The 26,742-nt window shown below is 36.8% G+C and overlaps 1 protein-coding gene across 8 annotated transcripts in view; it reads left to right on the top strand.

Annotated features, from left to right (window-relative positions):
• Positions 1 to 26,742, top strand: part of TPK1 (thiamin pyrophosphokinase 1) — a 421,498-nt gene that overhangs the window by 271,647 nt on the left and 123,109 nt on the right. For 7 of the 8 annotated variants that reach the window (XM_039344058.1, XM_039344057.1, XM_039344051.1 and 4 more), the window contains one exon: positions 21,620 to 21,715. The exons of the other annotated variant lie outside the window; for it this stretch is intronic. In XM_039344058.1, coding sequence (XP_039199992.1) covers positions 21,620 to 21,715 — 96 coding nt within the window. The remainder of the gene's footprint in view (positions 1 to 21,619; positions 21,716 to 26,742) is intronic. 8 annotated transcript variants of the gene reach the window in all.

Below are 26,742 nucleotides of genomic sequence, written 5' to 3'. Positions count from 1 at the left end.
TCTTGCCAGTACCTCTAATGAAAGGATAAATAACAGGGGGGACAGTGGATATCCCTGTCTAGTGCCTTTTTAAATCTCAAATCCATCTGTATAATCTCCATTTAAAAGTATTTTTGCTGTTTGTTTCTTATAAATTGCTTGAATTGCTTTGTTAAAATTTTCACCAAAATCCATTTCTTGAAGTTGTTGAAACATAAATTGCCAGTTTAGGTTATCAAAGCTTTTTGTGCGTCAAGAAATATAAGTGCCATCTGGTCCTATTTTCTATAGTTCTTCTGTAGGACAATCCACAAAGGCCAGACAATTTCTGTGTGACCCAATCTGGAGAATTTGAAAAAAAAAAACTTGAATAAATAAACCAAAACAATTCCCAGGAATAATCACTTCTAATTTTTTTATTACTTCAGATTCAGTATGCAGATTTTGAAGTTGTAGTAATTATTTTGTTTTCAAATGCATTTTTACATCATGGACTTTGGTATTTTAGTTGTACAATTTATTTATTTACATTATTATTGTAGTTTATGTTACCTTTAATTATAGAAATTTCTTGTTATATTGCTATTTTATCTTATCTTATCCATTTTATTTGAATTTGAATTTTGAATTGTATGTTTTGTAAATATTACTATAACTCAGTGGTGGTGAACCTATGGCACGGGTGTCAGAGGTGGCACTCTGAGCCCTTTCTGTGGGTATGAGCGCCGTCACCCCAGTCCTAGGCCTTCAGCTGGGTTTTATAAAACCTTTTTGCTTTAGCCCTCCACCGCCGTGTGCAAAAAAAAAAAAAAGCTTCAATCAATCAATTTCAATTCTCGTGGGGGAAAAAAAGATCTTGCAAAGTTGAAATTGATTGATTGAACTTTTTAATCCCACCCAGTCTGCCGTTATCACTGCAGCCACACCCACCCAATGGGCCACACCCACCCAGCACTCAACGATGCATAAATGGGTTTTGGAGTGCAGTTTGGGCACTCAGTCTCTAAAAGGTTCGCCATCACTGCTATAACTATTCCAAAATAATTAAATACAATTAAAGAGAGCTACCTTAAGGTGCCATGCTAGAAACTGGGAAAATGAATTCTTTAAATTCTTGTCCCACCTCGGGCACAAAACTTGTTGGATGACCTTGAGCCAGTCATTCTTTCTCAGCCCTAAGAAGACAAAGGGGAAAACTGTAGTCTTGAAGAGTACTTCAATGACATGCCAATAAATCAAGACTGACTCAAAGACATACACACCCACACAAAAAATAAGACAATTAAAACAATCTTGTTTAGATGAGCTATTGTTTTGAGCTGTGATTTTATTTTGACTTTAGTCTAATAGTAAAGGTATTTTTATATTCTGTGTTTCATAGTATTATAGTAAAGTAAAGGTAAAAGTTTTCCTGTCCAGTCGTGTCTGACTCTAGAGCAGGGCTTTTCAACCCATGGTACGCGTACCACTTGTGATACTTTGCCACATGGCAGGTGATACGTGATTGCTAGCCAAGTGTAGCAAGGGAGGGGAATGAGCCGAAGCGAGCCAAGCATGAAGGAGAGGCTGATGCAGCTGCAGGACTGGCTGGGCTTGGCAGAAGCCCCAGGAGCTGACAGGCCTCCAGATGATGGGCTCCAGCTGATTGATGTTTCCAGAAGCAGCTGGAGCTGGAGGTGAACTGAATAAAAAAGGGGGGGAAGAGAGTAGAGGCTATAAAAGAGCATGGTTTGGGTGGGGGAAGGGAAAAAAAGACAACAGGAAAGGTTTAATCCCTTTAAACAAATGTAATTAGTTTTATCCCCTTTACTTAAGTCTGTCTGTGGCTTTTAGAAAGTTTTCTTTGAAGGTAAACTGGCTTAATTTAAAGCTGAAGCTTTTCGTAATTGCCGGAGCCTTTCAGTCTGGGATTTTAACATTGTGACACATGACAGGCCTGAGGCAGCTTAAAGAGAAAAAAAAAACCAGCCTTGAGGGCTGAGGAATTCTGGGGGTTGAAGTCCACAAGTCTTAAAAGTGCCAAGTTTGAAGACCCCTGAACTAGCTGGTAATGATGCATATTAATAAACATGGATAAATTCATCATACATTTGTCAGTGCAAAGGGAAATTGATTCAGCAAAGGAAAAGCCACCGAAGAAACAAAAATTGGTACTTTTTTCTTTTTTTTCTACAGTTTGTAATATTTTATTAGATTATAGAATAAAATACAAAAATACAAAAGCAAATAGTAGGACACAGAGGGGAGGAAAAAGGGGGGAAAGTGAGGGGAAGAAGGGAAAAAGAACATATTTCCTCTGTTGCAGTAGAAGGAAGCATTAACATCAAACCTCAACTTTTTACTTTTCCATAATATTATAAGCTAGCTATTTCTATAACAATAAATGAATATAATCAGTAAAACCCCAAATCCCCCCCCCCTTTTTTAGTCATCAATTTTTTGACACCTTGCTAAGCACTGGTGGTACTCAAATATTGTCATGTCCTAAAGTGGTACAATCTGTGAAAAGGTTGAAAAATCCTGATCTAGAGTAGAGTGCTCATTTCCGTTTCATGGCCAGGGGAGCCAGCATTGCCTGAAGACATTTTCTGTGGTCATGTGGGTAGCATGGCTATATGCCAAAGGTGCATGGAACCTATTTCCCACTGAAGTGGCCTATTAATCTACTCTCATTTACATGTTTTAGAACTGCTAGATAGGCAGGAACTGGGGCAGAAACAGGAGCTCACCCCATTACATGGTGCTCGTGTCTCAAACCCAGGCTGTCAGCTTTCTAGCTGACAAGTCCAGCTCTTTAACTGTTGAGTCATCATGCCTGCTAGTAATATAGTATTATATATAAAGAAAAACGAGTGGAATTTCCTGTTTTTAGCTATTTTATTATGAACATCTGCTAATCTTTCTTTAAAACCAAAATATAGAGTGACATATACAGATACTCAACTGCCCCCATAATTGAAGTAAAGAAAGTGCTACTATTCAAGTTGGATATTACAAATATTCCTTATACAATCATGGCAAAGCTATATCTAAAATATTAGACATTATTCATAATTTCATTTCGTAGATGAAAAACAATTTTCTATAAGGTAATCAGAATTGATAGCATTGTATAGTACAGTCAGATGACAACTGTTCATAATCTCTCTCCTCCCCCCCCCCACCTTAGAAAAGTGAAATATGATTTGGATAAAATTTTGAATTATTTTATTTCAAACTGCGGGTTGAAGAATTGCATAATGGAGAAATCTATCCATTTAGAAATTTAGAAGAAGGGAGAAAGGTTCTTATCTATTTGTTACTTCATGTATTCACATGTTTCACTAATTCATGTCTTTATATAAAAGAGTTTTCTAGAGATACTAGGAACTGGGATTTGGAATATTTAGAAGCAGGACCAAGATCTCTTTTCCTTCTTGTAGCTCTAGATATTAGTGAGTTAGCTACATATAAAGGAGCTAATGGTGAAAATAGTGTTTTAAGTTTCTCAGGTCAGATCTGAGGATTTGACATTGTAATTCTTTTATACATTTTAAGAAGAAAGTATATAGTTAAGTGACTGGATATTGATTTAATTTTTATGCATACAAGGCACTTGGCTTACTGGAATTGGCAGAATAAAATTACCCCATAAAAGGTTAAAATAAGAAGTTAAAATAAAAATAAAATAAAATAAAGCTTTTACTTTTGGAGGAGCTCTTTACAGCATTTGATGCCTGTCCACTATTTTATTGCTATCATAAAAGATTTATTTTAAAAAGTCCTTTTTTTTCTTAAATTCCTTAAATTATAGAAACAGTTGCTTATTGCATATTCTCAATCCTATTAAATGTACTGATGACATGTATTTGCTATATGAAAGCTGAAGTCATCTAAAGACACTTTAAGTTTACTTGAAATCACAAGTAATAGCTACTCAGAACATCACACATTTTGTTTCATTTAATAAACACATTAGTATAAAGTTAGCTGAAATGTCAGTGTTTCTCTTCTTAACCTTCACACCTCTGTCACTCAAATTAATGGAATTAAGCACCTTGTGAATATGTCAACATGCTTTTAGTCAAATGTCAGCAAGTTTACATAAAATTATACAGTAGTTCCTTTTAGTCCGTAATCATTTGACAAGAGGATATCAATTTGATTTCTCTTTATTTCTGATTACCTTTCCTGAATAATAGGTGAAAGTATTAGGTTGAGAAAGTAAAACTGCTTAAGAATGAAAGTTAATAGCATATTAATTACTTGTAGAAATACAGTATACTATACATTTACTTTGCATTCATTGCAAATTTTTATGGACTTAGATATTGGAAGATATTTAGAAGTACTTATGAAGAAAGCTTCTGTTATAACAATACTCCATGGAACAGTTATGTAATTCAATTGCAATATAAACAAGTATTTGTAACGTCTTAAATATTATGAGGTCTATAAAATTTAACAGACTGATTTAACAAATGCTTGATAAGCATTTTATCTTAGTCTGATGTAATACTCTCTCTCTTCAGGTTGGAAAAACAAAAAGATACCACATTCATTAAAAGTAGGCCCTTATGAGGATAGGTACTGTAGAACGTATTGAACATGTTCTTCTTTATTGCTATATAAAACCTTGAAATGCTCTTATTATCCCATCTGACTAGCAAACTACAATAATCAACACCATAAGCAATTTTTACTTTCTGATATCAAATATCGTATGAGGTTGCCAGGTTTTGCATGGGGGCATGCAACATCAGACAAAGAATAATGAGAAGCAATTGAACCTGCCTGAGTAAAAAGGTAAAGATTTCCCTTTCCAGTGGTATTTGACTCTAGGGTGCAGTGCTCATCTCTGTTTCTTGGCTGAGGGAGCTAACATTGCCAAAGACATTTTCTGTGGACATGTGGCCAGCATGGCTATATCTAAAGGCACACAGAATGCTGTTACCTTCCCATTGAAGTGGTACCTATTAATCTACTCACATTTGCATGCTTTCAGACAGTTAGTGGACAGGAGCTGGGCCAGGAAAGGGAACTCGCCCCTTTGCGCAGTGCTCAGCTCGCAAATCTGGGCTTTCCTGCCTAAGTATGAATAGACAAAAATGGCTTGGGCTCGGCATTTATCATTGGCTTTGGGGTGTACATACCATGTCATTATTGTACTATTTTCTCAGGTTTGAGAGGGCTCGATAGGAGAAGTTATCTTCTTTTAAAGAATGCTATGGTTTTATTTTTGAATATACATGTACATGTATTTGTTTCCAAACTATTTCAAAATTTATATTATCTAGATTGCTAGTTTTAATCTCTTTGTTGCATGTATTTTTTTAAATATTTTTTTTATTTTTCCAAACTCTCCCCCATACATACACCGTAATACTTATCAGATATTAACATACATTCCCTCCACACTCACATACAGATACTTTTAACAAAATGAAATAAATACATACACATAACTTTTGGTGTTGCTCGCCCATTTCCCCTTTCACTGTATCCACATTCCTTCTTCTCTACCTTCTTTCTCCCTTTCTTCTCTTCCCTACTTCCCTCTTCTTCCTCTCCTCTCCTTCACCACCCTCCTCCCCTTTCCTCTTCCTCCATCTTTGTTGCATGCATTGAGCTTGATCAACCTCTTAGCATATTTTCATTTAATACTGTCTTTTAGCTACGTTTTTGTCTGTATGGTTTTTTAAATCTAGCTGGTGTTGTTTGATTGGGTTTTGAATATTGTGGATGTTATATTATTATTGACAATAATAAAGTTAAGCTATATAAATTATTAAATACTTTACTATCATCATCATTATATATTACTATAGTCTTTTTTGCATTTCATTTCCTTTAACTTGAATTGAATGTAGTATATGGAAGAGTTATTCAATAGTACCTCATTAATCCTAATTATCAGTAAATGATCTTTTCATGTTGCTGATCCCATAAGGCATTTCCAGTAAAATGTGGTATTTCTTCTAACAATGATCCTGTCAGGGTTGCAATAGATGAGACCAGTAAAAAGAACTCCAAGGCTAAAGCTTCCTTAAAGAACATATTTATTTGACTACATAACATTGGCACAGTCAAAAGAGAACCCAAAACTAAAATACCCCAAGGTTACAAAGTTACAAGTGAAACATCCCACCCCTGTAGCATGTCATAAATCACATTCCCCAATTAATTACTTGCATGAGCTTTCTAACAAAGATACAACCTGCCAAAATGCAGCTAGCAATGACGTTGGTTCCCACAGAACAATGTATTGTTATGGCTAAGATAAAACTCTCATCTCCCTCCTCCCAAGTCTGGCAACCAAAAATGAAGGGAAAATGGCTTCAGCTAATTTCGTTTTAGAGTTAACATTTGGACCCTCTAGAACAGTGATGGCAAACCTTTCAGAGACCGGGTGCCCAAAAACTTCCCCCCCACCCTCGTCCCTGCTTCGCCCTGCCCACTGGGCCACCCACCACCTCCACGGCCCACCACAGATCACCCAGGCAGCCCAGCAACATTATGGCAGCCACGCCCTCCGCCCATGCCCTGCAGCATCATCTGCGCGTGACGGAGCAAGGGCAGAGTCTTGTCCCCACTGCCCGACTACCATCTCCTTGACTACGCTGCTTCGCGTGGTCCGTGCCCAGCGGTGACTCCTCCGGGGGGGCTGCTGGTGAGGAGGGGGTGTGGGAGAAGGTAGGGATGGGGAGATGGTGCATGTGCCCACAGAGAGGGCTCCGAGTGCCACCTCTGGCACGCATGTCATAGGTTCGCCACCACTGCTCTAGAAGAAAGACAAATCCTGCAATTTAAGAAAAAATTAAAATTAGGAATCTCCTCAAGACTTAGTTGGATGTTTGTCAAAAAATCTGCGTATTAACCTTTCAGCTTTTATATCAGTACTTTTCACCTATGTGGCCTCTGATAAGGAGTATCCCTTCCATTGCACTAAATACTGTAATTTCCCTTTGTGTAACCTAGAATCGAGAATATGTTTTATTTCATAATGTGTCTCTCCTTCTACAACAAGAGGACCAGGTGCTTGTTTAGAAGGAGGTCTTAAAGACAACTCCCTGGAAGACTTTAACAGGCTGCAGTGGAAAACTGGATGGATTCTTCCCAAAAGGCGAGGGAATTTTAATTTTACTGTGACTGGATTTATGATCGGAACTATAGGGAAAGATCCAAGATATTTTGGCCCTAACTTTTTACTAGGTAACTTGAGTCTTAAATATTTTGTAGAAAGATAAATCTTTTCCTCCACATGGAATGGTTTCTGAAGAGCCCTTTTTTGTCAGCTTGTTTTTTGTAGATTTTTGAAGCTTTTTCTAAAGCTTTTTTAGTACTGTCCCAAACAGCCTTCCAGGACGGCACCCATTGATCTAAAGTTTGGGAAGCAGGAGGGTCCTGTGGCTATTCAGGCATAGGAATAAACTCTCTACCAGTGACTATTTTAAAAGGAATGAGTCCGGTGCTGCTATGCATGGTGTTGTTGGGAAGGATCTGCTACTCGCTCTAAAAGCGCAGGGGGCTCCCAGGTTGTTTCTTCATTGTTGTATATGTTGCACAGCTTTTTACATAATTTTCAACATTTTTTTTAAAACCCAGCCACCAAAAATGCCTCCAGACCAGATGTAAAGTTTTTAAATATCCAAAGTGACCAGCTTGCTTGGTATCCTGACTACGCTGTAGTGTTTGGACTCTGTTATTCGAGCAAATACAGTTTTGACCCCTTCCAAACTAATCCATCATGATAGGTCAATATGATCTGATTTTCTTTAAACCAGGAATCGGTTTTCAATTCTCTCTTTAACCTTTTTGTCAGAGAGCTGTCTGGCTCAGATGGCTTTATTTGTTGCTACCCGGTTGGGGTTATTTGAGAGATTGTTTGTGGTAGTGGAATGATGGAATTTATGGTCTCCTCACAATGGATCTTGTATTGGGGTAACCCGGAGAGGGCATCTGCCAAGATGTTTTTTCCTCCCGGAATGTACTTAAGATTAAAGTTGAAACAATTAAAATATTGAGCCCATCAAACTTGTTTAAGAGACAGTTTGCAGGGGTTTTTCAGTGCCTCCATTTTTTTGTGATCAGTCCATACTTCAAAAGGCACTTTATTCCCCTTGAGGAAATGACACCAAGTGAGCAGGGCCCAACTCACCACAAAAGCCCCCTTTTCCCAAACCGCCTATCTTCACTCATTGTCGGTTAATTTCTTGGATGTGTAAGCACAGGGCTGCAAGTCTCCCTTTTGGTTTCTTTGCAGGAGAACTGCACCCATAGCTACATCACTTGTGTCAGCTTGGATAATAAACTGTTCTTCAGGGTCAAGCAAACAGCTTCTTTAAGTTCTCAAACACCGTTTGACTTTCCATAGACCATGGCAGAAGTTGGCAAGGTCGTGGTTTATTCCCATTTTCCCCATTTTTAATAGTTTGGTAATGGGTAAAGCAATCTCAGCAAAGGAGGGAATAAACTGCCTGTAGAAGTTAACGAATCCTAAAAAACCTTGGGGTTGTTTACGGGTTCGTGGGGGTTGCCATTCGATTACTGCTTTCACTGGCTGGATCCATTTCTATGCCTTCACTGGAAACTCTATATCCTATGTAATCCAGGCATATTTGGTGGAATTCACATTTAGAGAGTTTGGCATAGAGCTAAGTGTTCACTATTCACACTAATTTCACATGTTCTGCCATGGTTTCTGTATAGATGAGGATGTTATCAAGATAGACTAAGACCCCCTTGTACAGGTGATCATGTAGCACTTGATTGATCAGTTGCATGGATATTGAAGGGGCTCCCTGCAAACCAAATGGCATAACATTGAAATGAAAGCTCCCCAGGGGGCTGTTAAATGCTGTTTTCCATTCATCTCTTTTTTTATTGTTACTTGGTAATACACCTCTCTTAGATCCAGTTTGGTAAAAATCTTTCCTTTTCCTAAATGGGCTAACATGTCCTTCATTAAGGGAGGGGGGTACATATTCTCCACACTAACCGTGTTTAATTCTTTAAAATAATGCATAATCTCAGTGATCCATCTTTATTTTCTTTGAAAAGCACAGGGGCAGTTACTTGGGATTTTGCTGGCTGAATGAATTCTCTAGCTAGGTTCTTATCAATGTATTCCCTCAGTTCCTGCAACTCAAGGGGGTCATAGCTTACATTTTCGGGTTTTGGTTTGGGCAATTTAGCACCAGGTAAAATCTCAACAGCACAATCAGTTGTTCTGTGGGGAGGCAGAATGTCACACTCCGTTTCGCTGAACATCTCTTTGAGGTCTCAGTACTCACTTGGGACAAGTGGTATCCCAGGTGTTTTGTAGCAGTTTTCAGGGTCTCTAGAGATTGCTTTTGGGCTTCATTTGTGTTGTTGATGGAATCGGGAGATAAAGGTCCCATTGCTAACCTTAAAGTCCTCATTCCATTTTCCCACCATACCATAGGTTGCCATTTATCCAGCCAGGTTAGCTCCAAAATTACAGCCTCAGTTATCTTTGGGACCACTATAAAATAGATAAACTCCCAATGCTCCCCTAGTTCTAGGCGTATTGGTTCGGTTAAATGAGTTGTTGGAGCCCCCTCCATTAGTGATCCATCCATCTGTTCAAACCTCATAGGGGTGGGCAATAATTTGACCCGGATTCCTAATTTAAGTACTTTGGGAAGGTTGATTAAGCATCAGATGCAACCAGTCATTTAAAAATGTAAATCCATTCATGTTCCTGTCTTAGGGACTAGGAGCTTCACAGAAAACACAAAAGGTTGGACTGGCTGACTCATCATCGGGTCATAGCCTTCTTTGTCATTACTGACATAAGGATCAGGTGAAGGCAAGCTCTCATTTGGGCCCTCAGTTTTCTCTTGGGAGGGGAGATAATCTGCACAGCTTTCTCTTGGCTGATCCAATTTGATTTTTTACACGTTGGTCGGGATCCCTTCTTAGGTTTAGTAGAAGCAACCAGCGCACTCTTTGATGGATGGAAAGGGACTGGACAGTCTGCTGCTGGGTGTCCTGGTTGACCACATCTGAAGCACTTGATTGGAAGTCGTGCAGGTGTTCTAGGGACTCCCATGGTTACCATAGATGGGGTCCATTGCTGAATCTAATGCCTCCCTGATCCGATTTTGGTCTGGCTCCTGGCACAGGTTTTTTGTAATAATTCAGCTCAAGGTCTAGGTCAGGGGGCAGCAACCTTAAACCCTCAAAGAACCACTTGGACCCATTGCTCACAGAAAAGAAAACACTGGGAGCCACAAAACCCTTTTGACATCTAAAATGAAGATAACACTGCATATATCCTTTTTTTACCTTTATGCTATGTATAAAAAAAATATAGTGTGTTGCATTTATGAAATCAATGAACTGAAACAAATTTTTATGCAGGAGAAAGAGGGAAAAAAACCCTTTCTCCTTCATCCCAACAGGTGAAAACAATTTTAGTAGCTTATCTACCATCTTTAAATACAGCATAATTATCCCCATACCTCATCTCTTAATTTTTAAAAAATAAAAATATTTCATTAAACGTTCTTTACTAAAAGTCCAGTAAGGACAACATATATTCATATATTTTTCTCTCTCTCTCTTTGCCCTCCCTCCCTCTCTTTCTCTTTCTCCTTCCTCTCCGTCTCTCTCTCTCTCCTTCCTCTCCCTCTCTCCCTCTCTGTCTCTTTCCTCTCTCTCTCTGTTTCCTCTCTATTTCTTCTTCCTCTTTCTCTATTTCTCTCCCTCTCTCTTTCTCTCTCTTTTCTCTCGCCCCCCTCTCTCTTTCCTCCCTCCCTCTCTCCCTCTCTTTCCTCTCCCTCTTTCTCTCTCTCTCCCTCTCTCTCTTTCCTTTTCCCCCCCTCTCTCTTTCCTCTCCCTCTCTCTCGCTCTCCGTCCCTCCCTCCCTTGTTGCGTCTCCACCACCAATGTAAGCCCTGCATGCGGGGAAAACCCAGCACTGGGGACTAATTGTTTACCTCTTCCAGGCAATGGGAGAAGAACGGGCCGATCGCCTTCCTGACAGCTGGGACTCCAGTGCGCCTTCCTGGCCAGCGGGGCCAATGGTAGCGCCAGCTGGGAATCTCAGGTTGCGTTCCCTCAGGGCCACAGCTTGTGAGAGGGCTGGCCCTCTCAGTAGAGGCTCCAGCGGGACACTCCCAAGGGCGATCCCGGGGCTGCCCCATACAGCTCCCCGGCCATGTGCGTCTCAGATGGGGCCAGTCCAGGAAAGGGACTTTCTGGCTGCGCTTCTCCCAGGGGGTGGGGTGCCCGGGTGCAGGGTCAATCAGGAGCTGGGGGGGGGGAAGGAAGCACAAGTGCCTTTCTCTGTCTCTGCAAATGGCAGAGGGAGATTGGCTGAAAGAGCTGCATGCGGCTCCAGAGTCGTGGGTTGCTGACCCGTGGTCTAGGTTTATAGCCAGATGGTATCATTTGTATAGTTGATTAGGGACTCCCCTGTAAGTACATGCTTGGTATAAATTATGATCCAATTCTGCCTTAAAATGGGGAACCAGGGACCATACTGGCCACTGCTGATTCGGCTGGCCACCCTCCTGAATTCCCTCATGTCTTTTGCCGGCCAGCCTCTCTGCTTTATTTCAATGATGTTTTTTTCTGCCTTCAAAGCTTGGGACTCATCCTAAATCTGGATCTCAGTCCATGCATAAACAGATTGAAATTGAATAGTTCTGGTGCTTGCTCACTGTGCAGGCAATTCATCAACTCTGCCCCCTCCCCTTCTAGGTTCACTGCCACTGCATCAAATATACTGGTGGGATCTGGGTATGCACGAGCATTGCAATTCATGTGGGTGTACACATGGTTCAGGAAAAAGAGCAACTTTTCAGGGTTCCCATCAAAGGTGGGCTTATAGGAAGGAGGTCTACTGGGGGCTGCCAGTCCAGGAAAACCTGTAATAGACCAGGCAGCTGGAGTTGATCTCGTTGTAAGCCCCCTGCTCAGTGGCCCTGTAGCAGAGAACCTGGACTCACCTGAGATTGGTAGTGATCAGGGCTGGGTCGGCATTGGTAACGTTCAGGACTAGCTTGATGTGGATAATAATCAGGACTAACCTGGCACCGGTAACAGTCGGAACAGGCATAGCATCGCTGAGGTGCAGACTATCTTGGTACCGGTAACAACCAGGGCTGACCTATCGCAGGTGGTGGTCAGGGCTATTGCAGTGGTGTCAATGATCAGGATTGCCATGGCCCTGGTGGCGTTCAGGGTTGGCATGACACTGCCAACGGTTGGGACTGGTGCAACTCCAATGATGGTCTGGACTTTGTCAGCGTACTGGACTCGAAGTTAAGACTGGTTGAGGCAGCTGGGAGGCAGCCCAGGTCCTGCTATGGGACTGGGGCTTCGCCTGTGAGTTGCCATCCTTGGGAACGTTTGTCTTCCCTCTCGCTGGAGAGCATCTGGCGGCTGATCAGCTTTCCTTCTCCCATCTCTAAACCCTTGAACTTCTCCCTTAAATGTTCAATGGAGTGGCTGTGGATGGCAGTCAGGTACTTCCATTCCCCTGATTCATCCCAAACATTTTGCCTTTCTCCATTCCAGCAAGTGGGATCCATGGGATGAAAGCAATGGGAACTCAGCTTCCATGGTTTTCATAGTGCTCTTTCATGACTGAGCCACATCCGAACACGACGTTTCTCCAAAAGGCAGGGTTTCCATTTGCTGTGGGAGCGGTTCTGGTTGGCCCTCCCGAGCTTTGGGAATTGCTCCAGCCGCTGGTGCCACACACTTCAATAGAATGATCCATCTGCTGCCATCACACCAAGACTCACAGCCGGTTCTCCTTTTTTCTCCATCTTATTGTCTTCCCTGAGTCTTCGTCATCCTCCCAAAACTTTGGGTAGGCAACTGGGGTTTAGGGCCCTGCATTATTGAAGTAAAAATGAGTTTTGAGTTAATGTCATGGTTCTGATAGGTAAGATCAGTAAAAAGAACTCCAAGGCTAAAAAGCTTCCTTTAAAGAATATATTTATTTGGCTACATAACATCGGCACGGTCAAAAGTGAACCCAAAACTGAAGCACCTCCCTAGGTTACAAAGTTACAAGTGAAACTTCCCGCACCTGTAGCATGTCATAAATCACATTCCCCAATTAACTACTTGCATGTGCTTTCTAATGAAAGATACAACCCGCCAAAATGCAGCTAGCAATGATTTTGGTTCCCACAGAACAATGTATTGTTATGGCTAAGATAAAACTTTCATCTCCCTCCTCCCAAGTCTGTGGCAACCAAAAACAAAGGGAAAATGGCTTTAGCTAATTTCGTTGTAGAGTTGACAGGTCCCTTAATTATAATTCTGTGGTTGCTTTAGAGTAGCTGATATGATTCAAATATTCAGAGGAAGCTACTTAATACGAAAATTGCATACATGTAGTTCTCCACTTATGACATCAATTAGGACCAGAACTTTTGTCGCTAAGCACTGATGTCGTTAAATGATACACACCCATTTTATGAGTGGTTAAATGAATCATATGGTTGTTAAGCAAATCCAGTTTTCGTCATTGATTTTGAACTGCTGTTAAACAAAATGTCATAAATTGAGGAATACCCATCCAGAATTGTATGTGTTAAAAAAATTGCATATGAACATATATAAAAAATATATGGATTTATAAAGTTAGAAAAAGCCATTCAAAATAGCTTAGAATAGGAATTCAGATATAAATATTCCAACATAATATTTATAGTCTAGCTTCTATCGAATACATCATATGAAGCTTTTTAGGATATTTTTTCTAATGTTTAGTTGGAATCTTCCTAATTGCAACATATAATCATCATTATGTGTCCTCGCTCAGTTTTTGACCATCTTCTGTGTGATAATCCTTCAAGTTCTTAAAAATTGCTATGTTGATTGATCTTTTCCCAAAGTGAAATATACCCATTAGTCCCAGTTGCTAATATAGTTTCCATATTTCTCTGCATTTGTTGTTTTTTTTATGAATTTTTGTGATCACTAGTACTAGACATAGTGTTAAAGGAGTCCGACCTCTGCAGAATATAGTGGAATTCCTTCCCGTTAATTAATAATTACTCAACTGTTAATGCAGCTAAAATTGCATTTGCATTTTTATAAAATGCATCACAGATATTAATCATATTTGGCTATAATTCTGATCCTTTCCACATCTTCTACTTCCTAGTCCCTTACAAAACATGAACATATTCTTGAGTGAAGAATGTTGCATTATCACTTATTCAATTTTATTCCATTAGTTTTAGTCAACGTCTCTATAATTTTGAAATTAGTTTCTTTTCCTATCCCCTCATTCTGAAACTTGATAAATATTTCTCTACCTCTTAATCCAAGTCATAAATGATTAGTGTGGAAGAATACCGGAATCAGCATTGAAATTGTGGCATTTCATTTGATATATCATTGCAGTTTGATGAAGAACTCTCTGAATGTGATTGCCAAACTCCTCTAGAAAGTTATCTGTACAAATATGAAACTTGCATAGAATGAGGTGTTCTTGACAAATCCAGGTTGACGTCTATTAATTCCTGCACTGACCTGAATGACTCTATAGTGATCTCTTCCTATTTTGCTGGATTTCTTAGATAAGGAATAGCATTTCATCTAGACCACAATCAAAACTGTTCAACACTTTCTGCAATTTGTATTAATCTGGACATTTACTTTTATAACTGGATATCAAATTTCATAATTATACTTTATTTGGAACATCTCAAAAACATTTTCTTATATGGCAGTGAACATGAGGAAAGATATAATTTGGTAAGTTTTCAATATCCCTGAGATTTGTTGATTTCCAGAGATGGAAAAAACAACACAGTCTAACTGTCAGCTTGTTGAATGAAGGCTTCTGGTTAAGAAGCAAAACATGACAAAAATTGAATAAATCGGATATGCTGTAATTGAAAGTAAATAAATATCTGTGAAGTCTTACCTTTAATTTGTATGGCTATGTTTTAGCATATAAAATAAAGTGCCATTTCAGGTTAATTTCTGTCCTGCAGAACTTCATGAAACAGTTTGATGTTGGCTAATAACAGCAATTTATCATATGAACCTATCAGAATAATTGGTTTTGCTTCATTGGTGATAGCTGAGCAGTCTGCATAGCAATACCTTCTGTCAGCAAGATGATCTACAGTAAGTTCCCAGATGTTATTTATGGCATCACACTAATTCTTGCATTATGGGTTGTATTTCTTCCTGTGCATAATCAACTTGCTCCTTTTAAAAGAGTCCTGTTCAACCTACTCAAATCTATGAGAAAGAATGGATAGTCAGATGATGTTTTAAATCATATTTGCTTTTAAAGTGCATGAGTATTAGCAAAGTTTTGAATATTGTTTGAACAATGGGAAAAAATAAGAAAAATAACCTCAAAAATATTATACATTTTTTCTTTTAATTAGAAAAAACTATTAATAATAGATTGAACTAAAGTACTGAAACAAACAATTACAATAAACCAATTGTTAAACTCAAATTTATATCAGATAGTTAGATAAAATTAATATCATTCCAACAGTCTTCATAAGAATTTGTAGGATATTAAAATGATGTAAGACAAGCATACTATTTTGTTTGAACTAAACAAAATACTGAGCTTATGTTAATATGTACTTTATTTTTTTCCTTTTTTTAATTGATGAATCACATAGTATTTTTAATCATAGTTATTTGTGCTTCAAACTTTCCGAACAAGTGAAGCTAATTGGACCTCACTCAGGTTAAGCACTTTTCTGATATATATTAAAATAACCCAAATATATTTAGGCTAATTTGGGAGCTTGCAAAAAATACTGTTTTAACAGCCACATTAATAATAATTTTAATAATTCCTTATTAGTATTTTTTAAAGAAAAAGTAAGGTAGCAGAATTTTAAAATGATAGAACAGACTATACCATTCCACACTTCAGGTAGAGGATACCATTCTTATTGTTTTCCTACTTTAAAAAAATTACTAGAAAAGTAGGAGCATTTTTTAGCGTAACTTAATATTTGCAATCTGATTTTCCACAAATAGGATATTTTGCAGCAAACATAATACTTTATTGCTCTACTACTTTATCCAGCATGATCTTGTTAGAAAGGAGATACATTTATTAAAAACATACAGATCTGATAATTATGGCTTTCAGACTTCCAAATTGCTATCCTTACTTTAATACAGAGCAATGGGAAAATCTGTCCAATGGGGCCCATAAATCATATACCTTTTTTAGGTCAACTGTTCTTTTATTACATTCATATATTTGATATTTCAAAGTTGTAAAAAAAACCTCACACTTTTACTTCAACTAACTTGAGACAGCCCTTTCAGCCTGTTGATTTTATTCAAACAAATGTATAAAGCAAGTCTGGACTCTATGTCAGGATTCTGTCTTGCACAAACTTTCCAATTTTGAAAAACATTAGTAATATGATCGACACAAACCTATGAAATATCAAGCTTGATGGTAATTTTGTGTGATCCATTAATTCTCTGTAATCTTTTCAATTTTTCTCACACATGAAACTTCTTAGTTGCTATTACAGATCATGCACTTTACTCTTAGTTACACAAATCATCTCTTCCCAGTTCATCATCTTTATATTTTTTGGCTCAGTGATGCACAGTACTCACATTAACAGTCATCATCATAATCAACCTACATTTGGCAGTGAATTTCCATTAGAGGGACTCTTTCAATAGTCTAAAATTTGGTCAAAGCGCATGGCTTAATTAATACCTCCTTAAAATTTCAATTTTACCAACAATAATTACCTTGTAGGGGAAATGGGCAGCATAGAAACATAATCAATCAATCAATCCTAAAGAATACAGCTGAGTTCCTAAAACATCAGTATTATCGTATGATGGTGACTTAGAATAATGGAGGCATTCTTTTCATTTTACCCTCGTATGAAGAGTTTTCAGACTGTTTAATTTTATATTGAATATATTTTTTCACGTTTATTAAATCATTTAGAAAGGTCTGGTGGCTGAGGATTCTTATTATTACAATAATTATGTCTCTTCAGGTAGGACATTAAAATATACATTATTTTGCATTCGGATAGCAATTTTGTAAGCTAATCATCACTTTGAAATGATCGTCAAATCTTATTTACTTTTACAATTCAATTTTTATTTTTAGAAGAACAAGATTAGAAAATGTTGAATTATGGGATATAATGTCATTCAACGTTTTAATTTTATTTATCTATAAAATACAAAGAAAAATAGAAATAGAAAATTAAGAGAAGGAAAAGGAAAGGGGAAAAGAAGATGTGAGGTACAAGGGAAAAAGAAAAAAAAAGCGCTGACCTCCGACTCTTTTTAGCACTCTTTTTGTTTTTACACATTAATATATAACTACCCATTTCTATAATAACGAATTTATCTAATCGACAAAATCAAAGTCAAAGTTTCATTTTTTTTCATCACAAGCACAAAATCCAGAAGTAATATCCAAATGAAAAACATACTCAAATATATTCTCCTCTTTGAATAGGATGATCAATTTAACCATTCCTGGTTTATCTTCCTTGCTGTGGAAATAGTATATATTTCTATTTGCAAACTGTTTATTTATCTATTTATCTTTGTAAACTGTCACCATTTTTATTAACAAAGTTAATTATATACTTTCAAATTCTTCGACCTTACTGGGATAAATATTCTTTTTTTTTTCTTTTCCACCTTTTTTTAAAATAGCTAAACTGTCTTTAAATACTTTTCTAGAATCGAAACTTTCTGATAAATCTTTTTCTTAACATACAGGCTTTGAACTTCAGTATTGAATTTAGTTCCCATCTTCCAAACTATCCTTATACAGTAGTGGCCAAAATTGTGGAAATCTTTTGGGAAAAGTGTATAGTAGAAATGCCACCTTTGTTAAGTTTCCACCAATTTTTCTTCCAATTTCTTTATAACTGTAGCCACTTAATAATACTATTTTACATTGCTTTCTGGGCAGCCAGTCAACTCTTTGCACCATTACTTTAATTTTATTACATTTTACAAGCTCACTAAATGAAAAAAAAAAAAAAAAGAAGCCCAACCAACTTGATAGTGATCACATAACACACTGACAAATGTCCTCCTCTCAGCTTCAATATATGACATCAATAACTGAATCCTACTGTGATCTGATTGGCTCATTGACAAAACAAGATGACATCTGATTGGCTCTCTAAACACTCATGTTCATTGGTTACAATCAGATGAAGGAAAGCTACCTGATATCAACCTAAGCAAGTTGTACTTCTTTTTTCTGGTTACTTGGCTATAGCTTTTCATAGAATACAGTACAGATAATTGAACAAACTATGTTGCATTACATTCTTGATTAAATTATCTTTCCATTGATATATAAATTTATGGTACTATTCCAAATTTATGGTACTACTACTTCATAGAGTACAATCCTCTTCTTCTCTGGAAAGATTATCAAATAATTATAAGCCTCCCTTTTTATCACAGATTTCTCAATCTTGTTAATCTCCTTAAAGAAAAAGTCTCAAGTTTGTCTTTTTAAAAGTTGCTGATTTTCTTGACACTCTTCTTTAAGTTGTGTTGAGAGATTTATATTTAAACCATCATAATAAATGTTAATGTTGAGCTTGTATTTCAAATTTGCAATAAATTATTTTTCATTTTCAGCTGCTTGTGAAATTGTCTCTGTAATTTGGTAACTTTCTGGACATGCTTGCATCTCTTGAGTAATTTGAGAGGTTTTTCTATCATCCTTGGAACACAGCTGGTCAATAAATTGGCACATTTTAATTAGACACATTTCAAATATATCTCTAGTAATTTGTTCCTCCATCTTGGCTCCCTCTTTGGTCAGGATCCAAACATTTTAACCACCCATGGCAAAGAAGACCAAGCTACAAGTTGTTACAATAATAAACTAAAATCACAGCTTTCAAACTTTGTTTCTTTATGTTTCTCCATCAGTTTTTTTTTTTCTTTTCCTTATTTTGGCTTGTCTTAGCAGCCTTCTTTGTTGTTATTTAATACTAAAGAAATCCCTGAAATGGTGCATATCTTTCAAAAAGGAGTAGCAGGCTGTAGCTAAAGAGAGCCTCTTTTATCTTGACTTAAGAAAGATTAATAGTCCAGAAGGTGATTAAGAAATGAAAGGCATGACTTATTGTCCATTTGAAAAGTAAATTTCAAGAAGGTGGCTTCTTCAACCACAAACAGATTGCAGCTCCTCCTCCCCAGTTTTTGCATGCAGATAGGTTCAGAGCCTAGAAGTCGCTTGAAAGCTTTCAGGTGTTTCAGAGAGTCTTATGGGTAAATTCTTACACACACACACACCCGGGGTCCAGGTGGGTCATAAAAACTGAAGGAATGCCAGTCCCTTCAGAAAAAAAGCTGAAGAGCTACAGCCCAGAGAAAAGCCCTTCAGGGATCCCTCCCTGAGGGATTATATATTTATATTTATCTATTGTATATCTATATATAGATAGATAATATATTAGATAGATAGAAATAGATAGACAGACAACCACAAATGCCAATAATTTCTAAAATATCTTTAGAGTTATAGTGTTTATTTTCAGAAAATTAACACAAACAATCTGATATCTCTTAACTCTTTCATGACCTTTTGTTTTCAGCATTTGGCTTCATTAAGTTTATGATACATCTGTGCATCTTGTGAACCAAGATGCAAAACATTGTCAATCATATATAGCGAGATGGTCAAGTACAGATTGAATCTGGCAGATTGTGGCATACATTTTACTTTATAGGAAGCAATGTCTAAGTTACTTTATGCTGTCTATGTTATTTCTAAATACATCTTAGTATGTATTTGCATATTATTGTTTGTGTATGGGTTTGTGAATGGTGCAGTGAAGAGCCTTGCCTCCCACTCAAAGTTAAGAGTTCAATCCTAGGCAGTGACAGATGTTTCTCTGTCAGGGCGCAAAAAGAAAATATCTGCTGTGAACTTGTGTAGGTGTCAGGAAGGGCATCTGGCCAGTAAACACTCAGCTCCATTTAGTCTCCCTGACTCCACTCTGATAAAAGGGATTAAAGGGTCATAAAAAGAAAAGAAATGTTTGTATATCTGCATATATTCCAAGATTCAAGATTTAGATAGCTTAGATTGACTACATAAAAGCCTATGACTCAAGACCACACACAGGATTCTGTGAATACTCAGTGCTATATAAAATAAATAGGCCATTAAGGATGTTCCTTAACTCATTAAGACTGTGGAAGACAACACTGGAAGTTAATTTAAGACAATTTACACAAGTAACTATCAAGCACAGTATATTATTAAGATGATGCACTATCCCCACTGCTGTCCTTCATAGTCTTGAACCTCTTCAGCCAGATAACCACAAAGGCTAGATACAGATTTAAGTTCAAGGATGGAATCACTATCAGCCACCTCCTCTACATGGCTTACATTAATGTATGCTAAGAGTGAATGAGACATCAATTTGGTGATGCACCTGACAGTACATCTACAGTGAGGACACTGGGGTGTTATTTGAACCAGAAACATGTGGCTGGATAGTATTAAAGAGAAGGGAAGTGGTTAAGACTGATGGCTGTGTAAACTGCTCATGGGCCACATAGCAGATATACAGACCAGGTACAAATACTTTAGTATGCCAGAATCACATAAGAACCACAATATGGAGGCAAGGAAGACAACATCCAAGTACCAATAAAGGATAAGACAGGCCTTAAAGAGCTAGATCAATAGGAAAAACAGGATCCATAACATCAACACGTATTCTCTGCCAGTCATCAGATACCTGGATGTACAGTGAGCTGGCCCAAGGAAGATTTAAAAGCTGATGATGTGAGTACCTGGAAGCGCCTTACTATGCATAAAGCCCAACACCCATAGATTATAAGCTTCAAAAAGCAGGCACATCTAAAAATACAAACAGATTCTAGAAAAGATAGAGACCCAATTCTCCAGCTACTATTACTGAGAGTTGCAATGATCATAGATTTCTCTTTCCAGGCAACTACACCATCATCCAAGGGTTGTTGTGGGCCATTCCTAGTTACTGCTGTTCAATCTGGCAGTGCACTGCCAAAGAACTGGCTTTGGCAGCAAAATCAGTTGTTTGTCAGCAGGGAGAAAAAAAGCTCCACCACAGCACCTGAAGGCAGAACAAGAAGCAACGGGTGGAAACTAATCAAGGAGAGAAGCAACCTAGAACTAAGGAGAAACTTCCTGACAGTGAGAACAATTAATCAGTGGAACAGCTTGCCTCTAGAAGCAGTAAATGCTCCAACACTGGAAGTTTTTAAGAAGAGACTGGACAGCCATTTGTCCGAAATGGTGTAGGGTTTCCTGCCCGAGCAGGGGGTTGGACTAGATGACCTCCAAGGTCCCTTCCAACTTTACTACTATTACTATTACTATTTTGGGGGATATCCTAAAGATTATACTTTTAATAAGACCCATCTGTCTTGTACACAGTCTGATATAAATGTAATTTCTAAATAATCTTCAAAGGTGGATGATATCATATAAAAAAGACTGCTCTAGATAATATTGGATTTTCTGTATCAGCAGTTCTAGGAACCAGTTTCAGCTGTGTTTCAATAGATGGCACATAATTTAGTAAAGCAATATAAACAACTCTGCTTCATTCTAAAGTAATATAGATTTTTCCTTTTTTAAAAATTTCCCTTTCTATAGGGATGTGAGCTCATACAGACACCAGATCAAGACTTAACAGATTTCACCAAGTGCCTTCAGATACTTCAACAGAAAATAGAAAAAAGCAGCTTGCAGGTAATACTAGCAACTCTTGTCTATACACATTTTGGCATGTAAATCTTCCTGAGTGTGTTCATTCTGTAACATAATGGCAAATAAAAATATGATACAGAGAAAGCAGAAACAAAAGAAATCATTAGCTGCCAAGAAGATATCTCTTCTTGTTTCTGCTGGTGAAACTCTAAGGCTTCTGAAGAGTGATCAGAATTGAATCCACATACTTTTAAAACTACTAAAACTGTCATGACATTTACTTGGGTGAAATGATGCATCATATGACTCATGAGGGAATGAAATCTGGGAAAGTTGTAGCTACCATAGTACTACTGACTGCTGCTGTGCTGCAATCATGTGGTCATGTTCAATGTTTGGTGACAGTTTCCCACCCAATCCTGCATTCCATTGCTCTTTTCCCTACGCAGCAGCAAGAAATTGACTCAGTGTGGTTCTTAAAGAAGCAACAACTGTAAGATGCCTGAAGAAAGATCTGGATACTTGTATTGCTTATGTGCCCCTTCTGTGGTACACAATATGCAAATGTATCTATATGCCATCTTTGTTCAGGAACTCAGGACATAACAGTGGAACAGTGTTCCATTCTCCTATATTTCTGTACAATAATACTGTGAAGTAGGTTGGGCTGAAAGTTACCAAATAGGCTACTGTGACTGCAAATGGAGTAGAAACTGAATCTTTCTGATGTCAAGTGAATACATTAATCCATTTCTCAAATGCTTCCATTCTGAAATTGAATGTAGATCAGTTCCCCTCCCCCCACTTCAGCTGTTGGAGATCAAGTAGATTAGTCCCACTCTAGTTCATAGGAAGTTATATGTATTTTTAAATTGTTTCTGATGGCTTTCAACAATTCAATGGAAAAATGGAGGAGGGGGAGAGAATTCTAAACTGTTCTGAGGTGAGAATGACAACATACAACTTTGTGGTAAAATAAATTAAAATAAAATATTGTCAGCATAATTGTACCATGTGAAAAGAGACATTAAACATTGACATCCAGATCAAAACGGCTTTTTACCAGAGACAAATTAAAAACAGTTTAAGATAATGGACATATTAGAATACTATGAACTACATCCAAGGAAACAATTAGCATTAATATTTTTAGATGCTCAAAAGGCATTTGATAATGTTTCTTGGCAATTTATGATTCAGCAACTACAAATAATAATCTTTGGAAATAATTTTCAAATATGATAAAAACAATATATAGCAATCAGATAGCAAAAGTGATGGTGAATGGAGACTATACTGAGAACTTTGAGATAAGAAAAGGCACGAGGCAAGGGTGTCCATTATCCCCATTATTATTTATCTTTACTTTGGAAGTTTTAAATAGAAGGATTAGACAGGACACAGAAATCAAAGATTTGAAGATAAAAGACGAAACATATAAGTTACAAGCATTTGCTATTGATTTAGTATTTATTTTGGAAGAACCTTTAGAGACGATCCCTAAGCTATGGGGAAAGATAGAAGAGTATGGAGAAATGGTGGGATTAAAAATAAATAAAGAAAAAACTAAGGTAATAGTTAAGAATCTCACAGATAAACAGAAAGGGCAAATGCTAGAGAAAATAGAGGTACAGATAGTGAAAAAATTTAAATACTTAGGTATCCATCTTTCGGTCAAATTTTCGTCAATAAAAGAAGATAATTATACAAAATTATTGAAACAAATAAAGCTAGACTTGGAAAGATGGAAAAATCTGCAGTTGTCAATACTCGGAAAAATTGCTACAGTAAAAATGAATGTACTGCCGAAGATTTTATTTTTATTTCAAACAATTCTGATAAAACTTGAGAAATTTTTTTTCAAGATTTAAATTCATTAATTTTGAACTTTATTTGGCAGGGAAAGAAAGCTAGAATTAAGATGAAAACATTACAAGATGCTAAGGAAAATAGAGGATTTGGGCTGCTGGAATGGGCGTTGTATTATCAAGCTTCTGTTTTAACATGGGTGAAAGAATGGATAATGCTTAGAAACAAAAGGTTGTTGTATTTAGAGGGACATGACCTACAATTGAGGTGGCACACTTTTTTATGGTATGGAAAAAATAGAGTCCATAAGTATTTTCAAAATCACTTTATAAGAAATGCCTTGTTAACAGTATGGGAAAAAATTAAAGCTAATATATATTTAAAAATTCCAGGGTGGTTATCAACGATGGAGGCATTTGTACACCCGAACTTGGTAGACTTTGAAAAAATATGGGCATATAGAGATATTCTAAATATTGATGGGAATTTAAAATCTAAACAAGAAGTGGAAAATCAGGGGATCAACCTGTCATGGTGGGCATATTTACAGATACAAAATAGATATAAAAAAGATGTGAAAATGTATGGATTTTATAAAGATCAAACTGTGTTCAATAAGATTTTGTTCATTTCAGATGAGAAATTAATTAAGAAAATGTATAATTTTTTGTTAATTTTGGAAATGGAAAGTGAACAAGTTAAAGAAACAATGATAAACTTTGGCTATAATATAGAATTAGAAAAGTGGCAAATGCTATGGGAGAGAAACTACAAATTAACAATGTCAACCTCATATAAAGAAAACCTGGATAAAATGTTTTATAGATAGCACTTACTGCCAGCAAGATTAGCAAAAATGTTTAAAAATATGTCAGATAGATGCTGGAAATGTAAACATAATATAGGCATGTATTATCACATTTGGTGAACATGTGGTAAAGCTAAGGTTTACTGGAGAAAGATACATACGTGGTTAGAAAAAAAAATACTAGGTGAACATGTTGATTTTAAACCTGAACTTTTTTTACTAGGCATAATGCCTGAAAAGATTAATAAGCAGAATTTATACTTAATTTTACACATCACTGCAGCAGCGAGAATAATCTTTGCACAACATTGGAAGAATGAAGAATTGCCATCAGAAGAAGAAATAATCGGGAAAATATTGGAATGGACAGAGATGGACAGATTAACTATGAGATTGAAAGACAAAGAAGACACAGACTATTACCAAATTTGGGATTTATTTTACCGTTGGTTAGAGGAAAGAATGAAGGATTATTGAATATGTATTAGCATAGCTAATCCCAGACAACTCGTTGATTGAAAAAATTAACATATGTATACAAAAGAAATCCAATAAAATCTTGATTTAAAAAAAGAGACATTAAACATTGAGATGCGGCCAAGAAGAGTAGAGATGAAGAAAAGGATGAAAGGACTGCACATTTTCAGAATCAAAAAATAAGGAGACAAGATACAGGAGGAAAGAGATGGTCAACTCAAGAATATGTAGCAAAGTACCTCAATATAACAATACCCAACTTCATTAACAAAACCTTCCAGATTTGCATAATGTAATATTATGTTGATGTTGGTGCCCTGGCCAAAACTTACCCCACTATCATGTGTTCCTATTCCCTGGAGAAATTACCAGTTTCAGCTGTATGAAGGAAAAGGTCAAGATAGGCAATTTGCAACTTCTACCTAAGGTGCTCCTCAATTTATCAATTCATCAGCAATGAACCTATTGCAAATGAGTTCAGGAATAACATTGAACAATAGAACTGCCTCTTCCAAATGACAAGGACAAAGCTTAGAAAATGTGCTGCTTTATTTGGAGAAACTAGTATTCCAACACTTGTCCAACCTGAATGTTGCTTTAAGCTGAGGAAAAACAAGTGAAAATGTTAGATTTGTGGCAGACCAACCACATGTTTCATCAAAAGTATACTTTGTTAAATGAAAAGCATCTTTGTCTTCCTACACATTTCTCTTCTTTAATAAAATGGTGTTTTCTTCTTGAATTTTAAAACCAGATAAAAGCAGTCTGCTAGATCATTCTGTTTCTCTGTTCAGGTAAGGAAATATCTCTGAAAGGACAATGCAAAATATCACTTGTTAATCTCGTACTGAATATCATTCTGTAATTTATGTATTCTACTTGTGCGTGATCAAACATTGTCACTTAGTTCTTCTCTTCTGGGCTGTGTAGGAAATCAAAATCCTTGTTCTTCCAAACAGTTGGGAAAATGAACAAAGACTCACCTGGCAATAAAGCATTCACTCTTTACTGTCTATGCATAATATCTATGCTTATTGAATGATTACTAGTTCCAAGTGGGACAGAAATATGATTGTCAGAATACATCTGCTCCTAGAAATTAATTGATCTTTGAAAACCAATCCTATAATCCTACCCAGTTTCAGTAACTCATCAGTAAAAGGCAGTACTAAGCAATTCCCATTTTCTTACCTATTTCATATTGGTCTATCATTCATGTTTGTGATAGTCTTGTATTTTTTATTGAACTCCATTTTTAAAGTAAGCATTCATTAAACAATTTCCTACATAAAGCTATTTGCAAGTTTTCTTTGCAAAAAGCAATGGCTCATTAAACTCATTTCTGAAACTGTGCAAGGACTGCTTAGTCTACTCTGTAGATGGACATGTCAGTTGCTTTTTTCTCACTCCTTATATGCTATTTCTTCCTTGATGCTTAAAAATAATTTTATATATGCAGTACTGCTGGAGAAAAAAATAGGAACCCTCTTTTCTTACAATTTTACTTGTATTCTTCTTGTAAAAAATAGAATGAATTCTCTTATTAGGATAGCATATTTGAACTCCAGGTAGAAAATAAATTTACTTAGGTTCTGCTGCTTTGTTCATTGTAGCTTCTGTGAAAAAATGGGTTGTTTGGTGATCATTCCAAAGAATTCTAAAAGCAAACATTAAAGTGAGAACAATGTAAAATTTCAATAATACATCTATCACCACATGCTTTAAATCTTTGAATGCTTTGATTTTGCTGTCATTTTCCTAATAATGCAATCTATCGTTAAGACTGGTGATGGATATTGTTCTCCATAAATATCTGATCTTTGAAACTTAACAAGGTTAACTGTAACAGCATGGACGAAAAAGGGAAGCACCTTTTTTGGGAATTCTAATTGAGTTGAATGTATGCTACAATACACAGTGTAACTTTTCTCTTCAATTATATTATCACACAATTTGTATGTAATGTCAGCTGCGT

Source organism: Crotalus tigris, unplaced genomic scaffold, assembly GCF_016545835.1.
Source record: "Crotalus tigris isolate CLP2741 ecotype Arizona unplaced genomic scaffold, ASM1654583v1 scf7180000017888.547151679:1136858, whole genome shotgun sequence".
Classification (NCBI taxonomy): Eukaryota; Metazoa; Chordata; class Lepidosauria; order Squamata; family Viperidae; genus Crotalus; species Crotalus tigris.
This window is presented reverse-complemented; position numbering and strand designations above follow the sequence as displayed.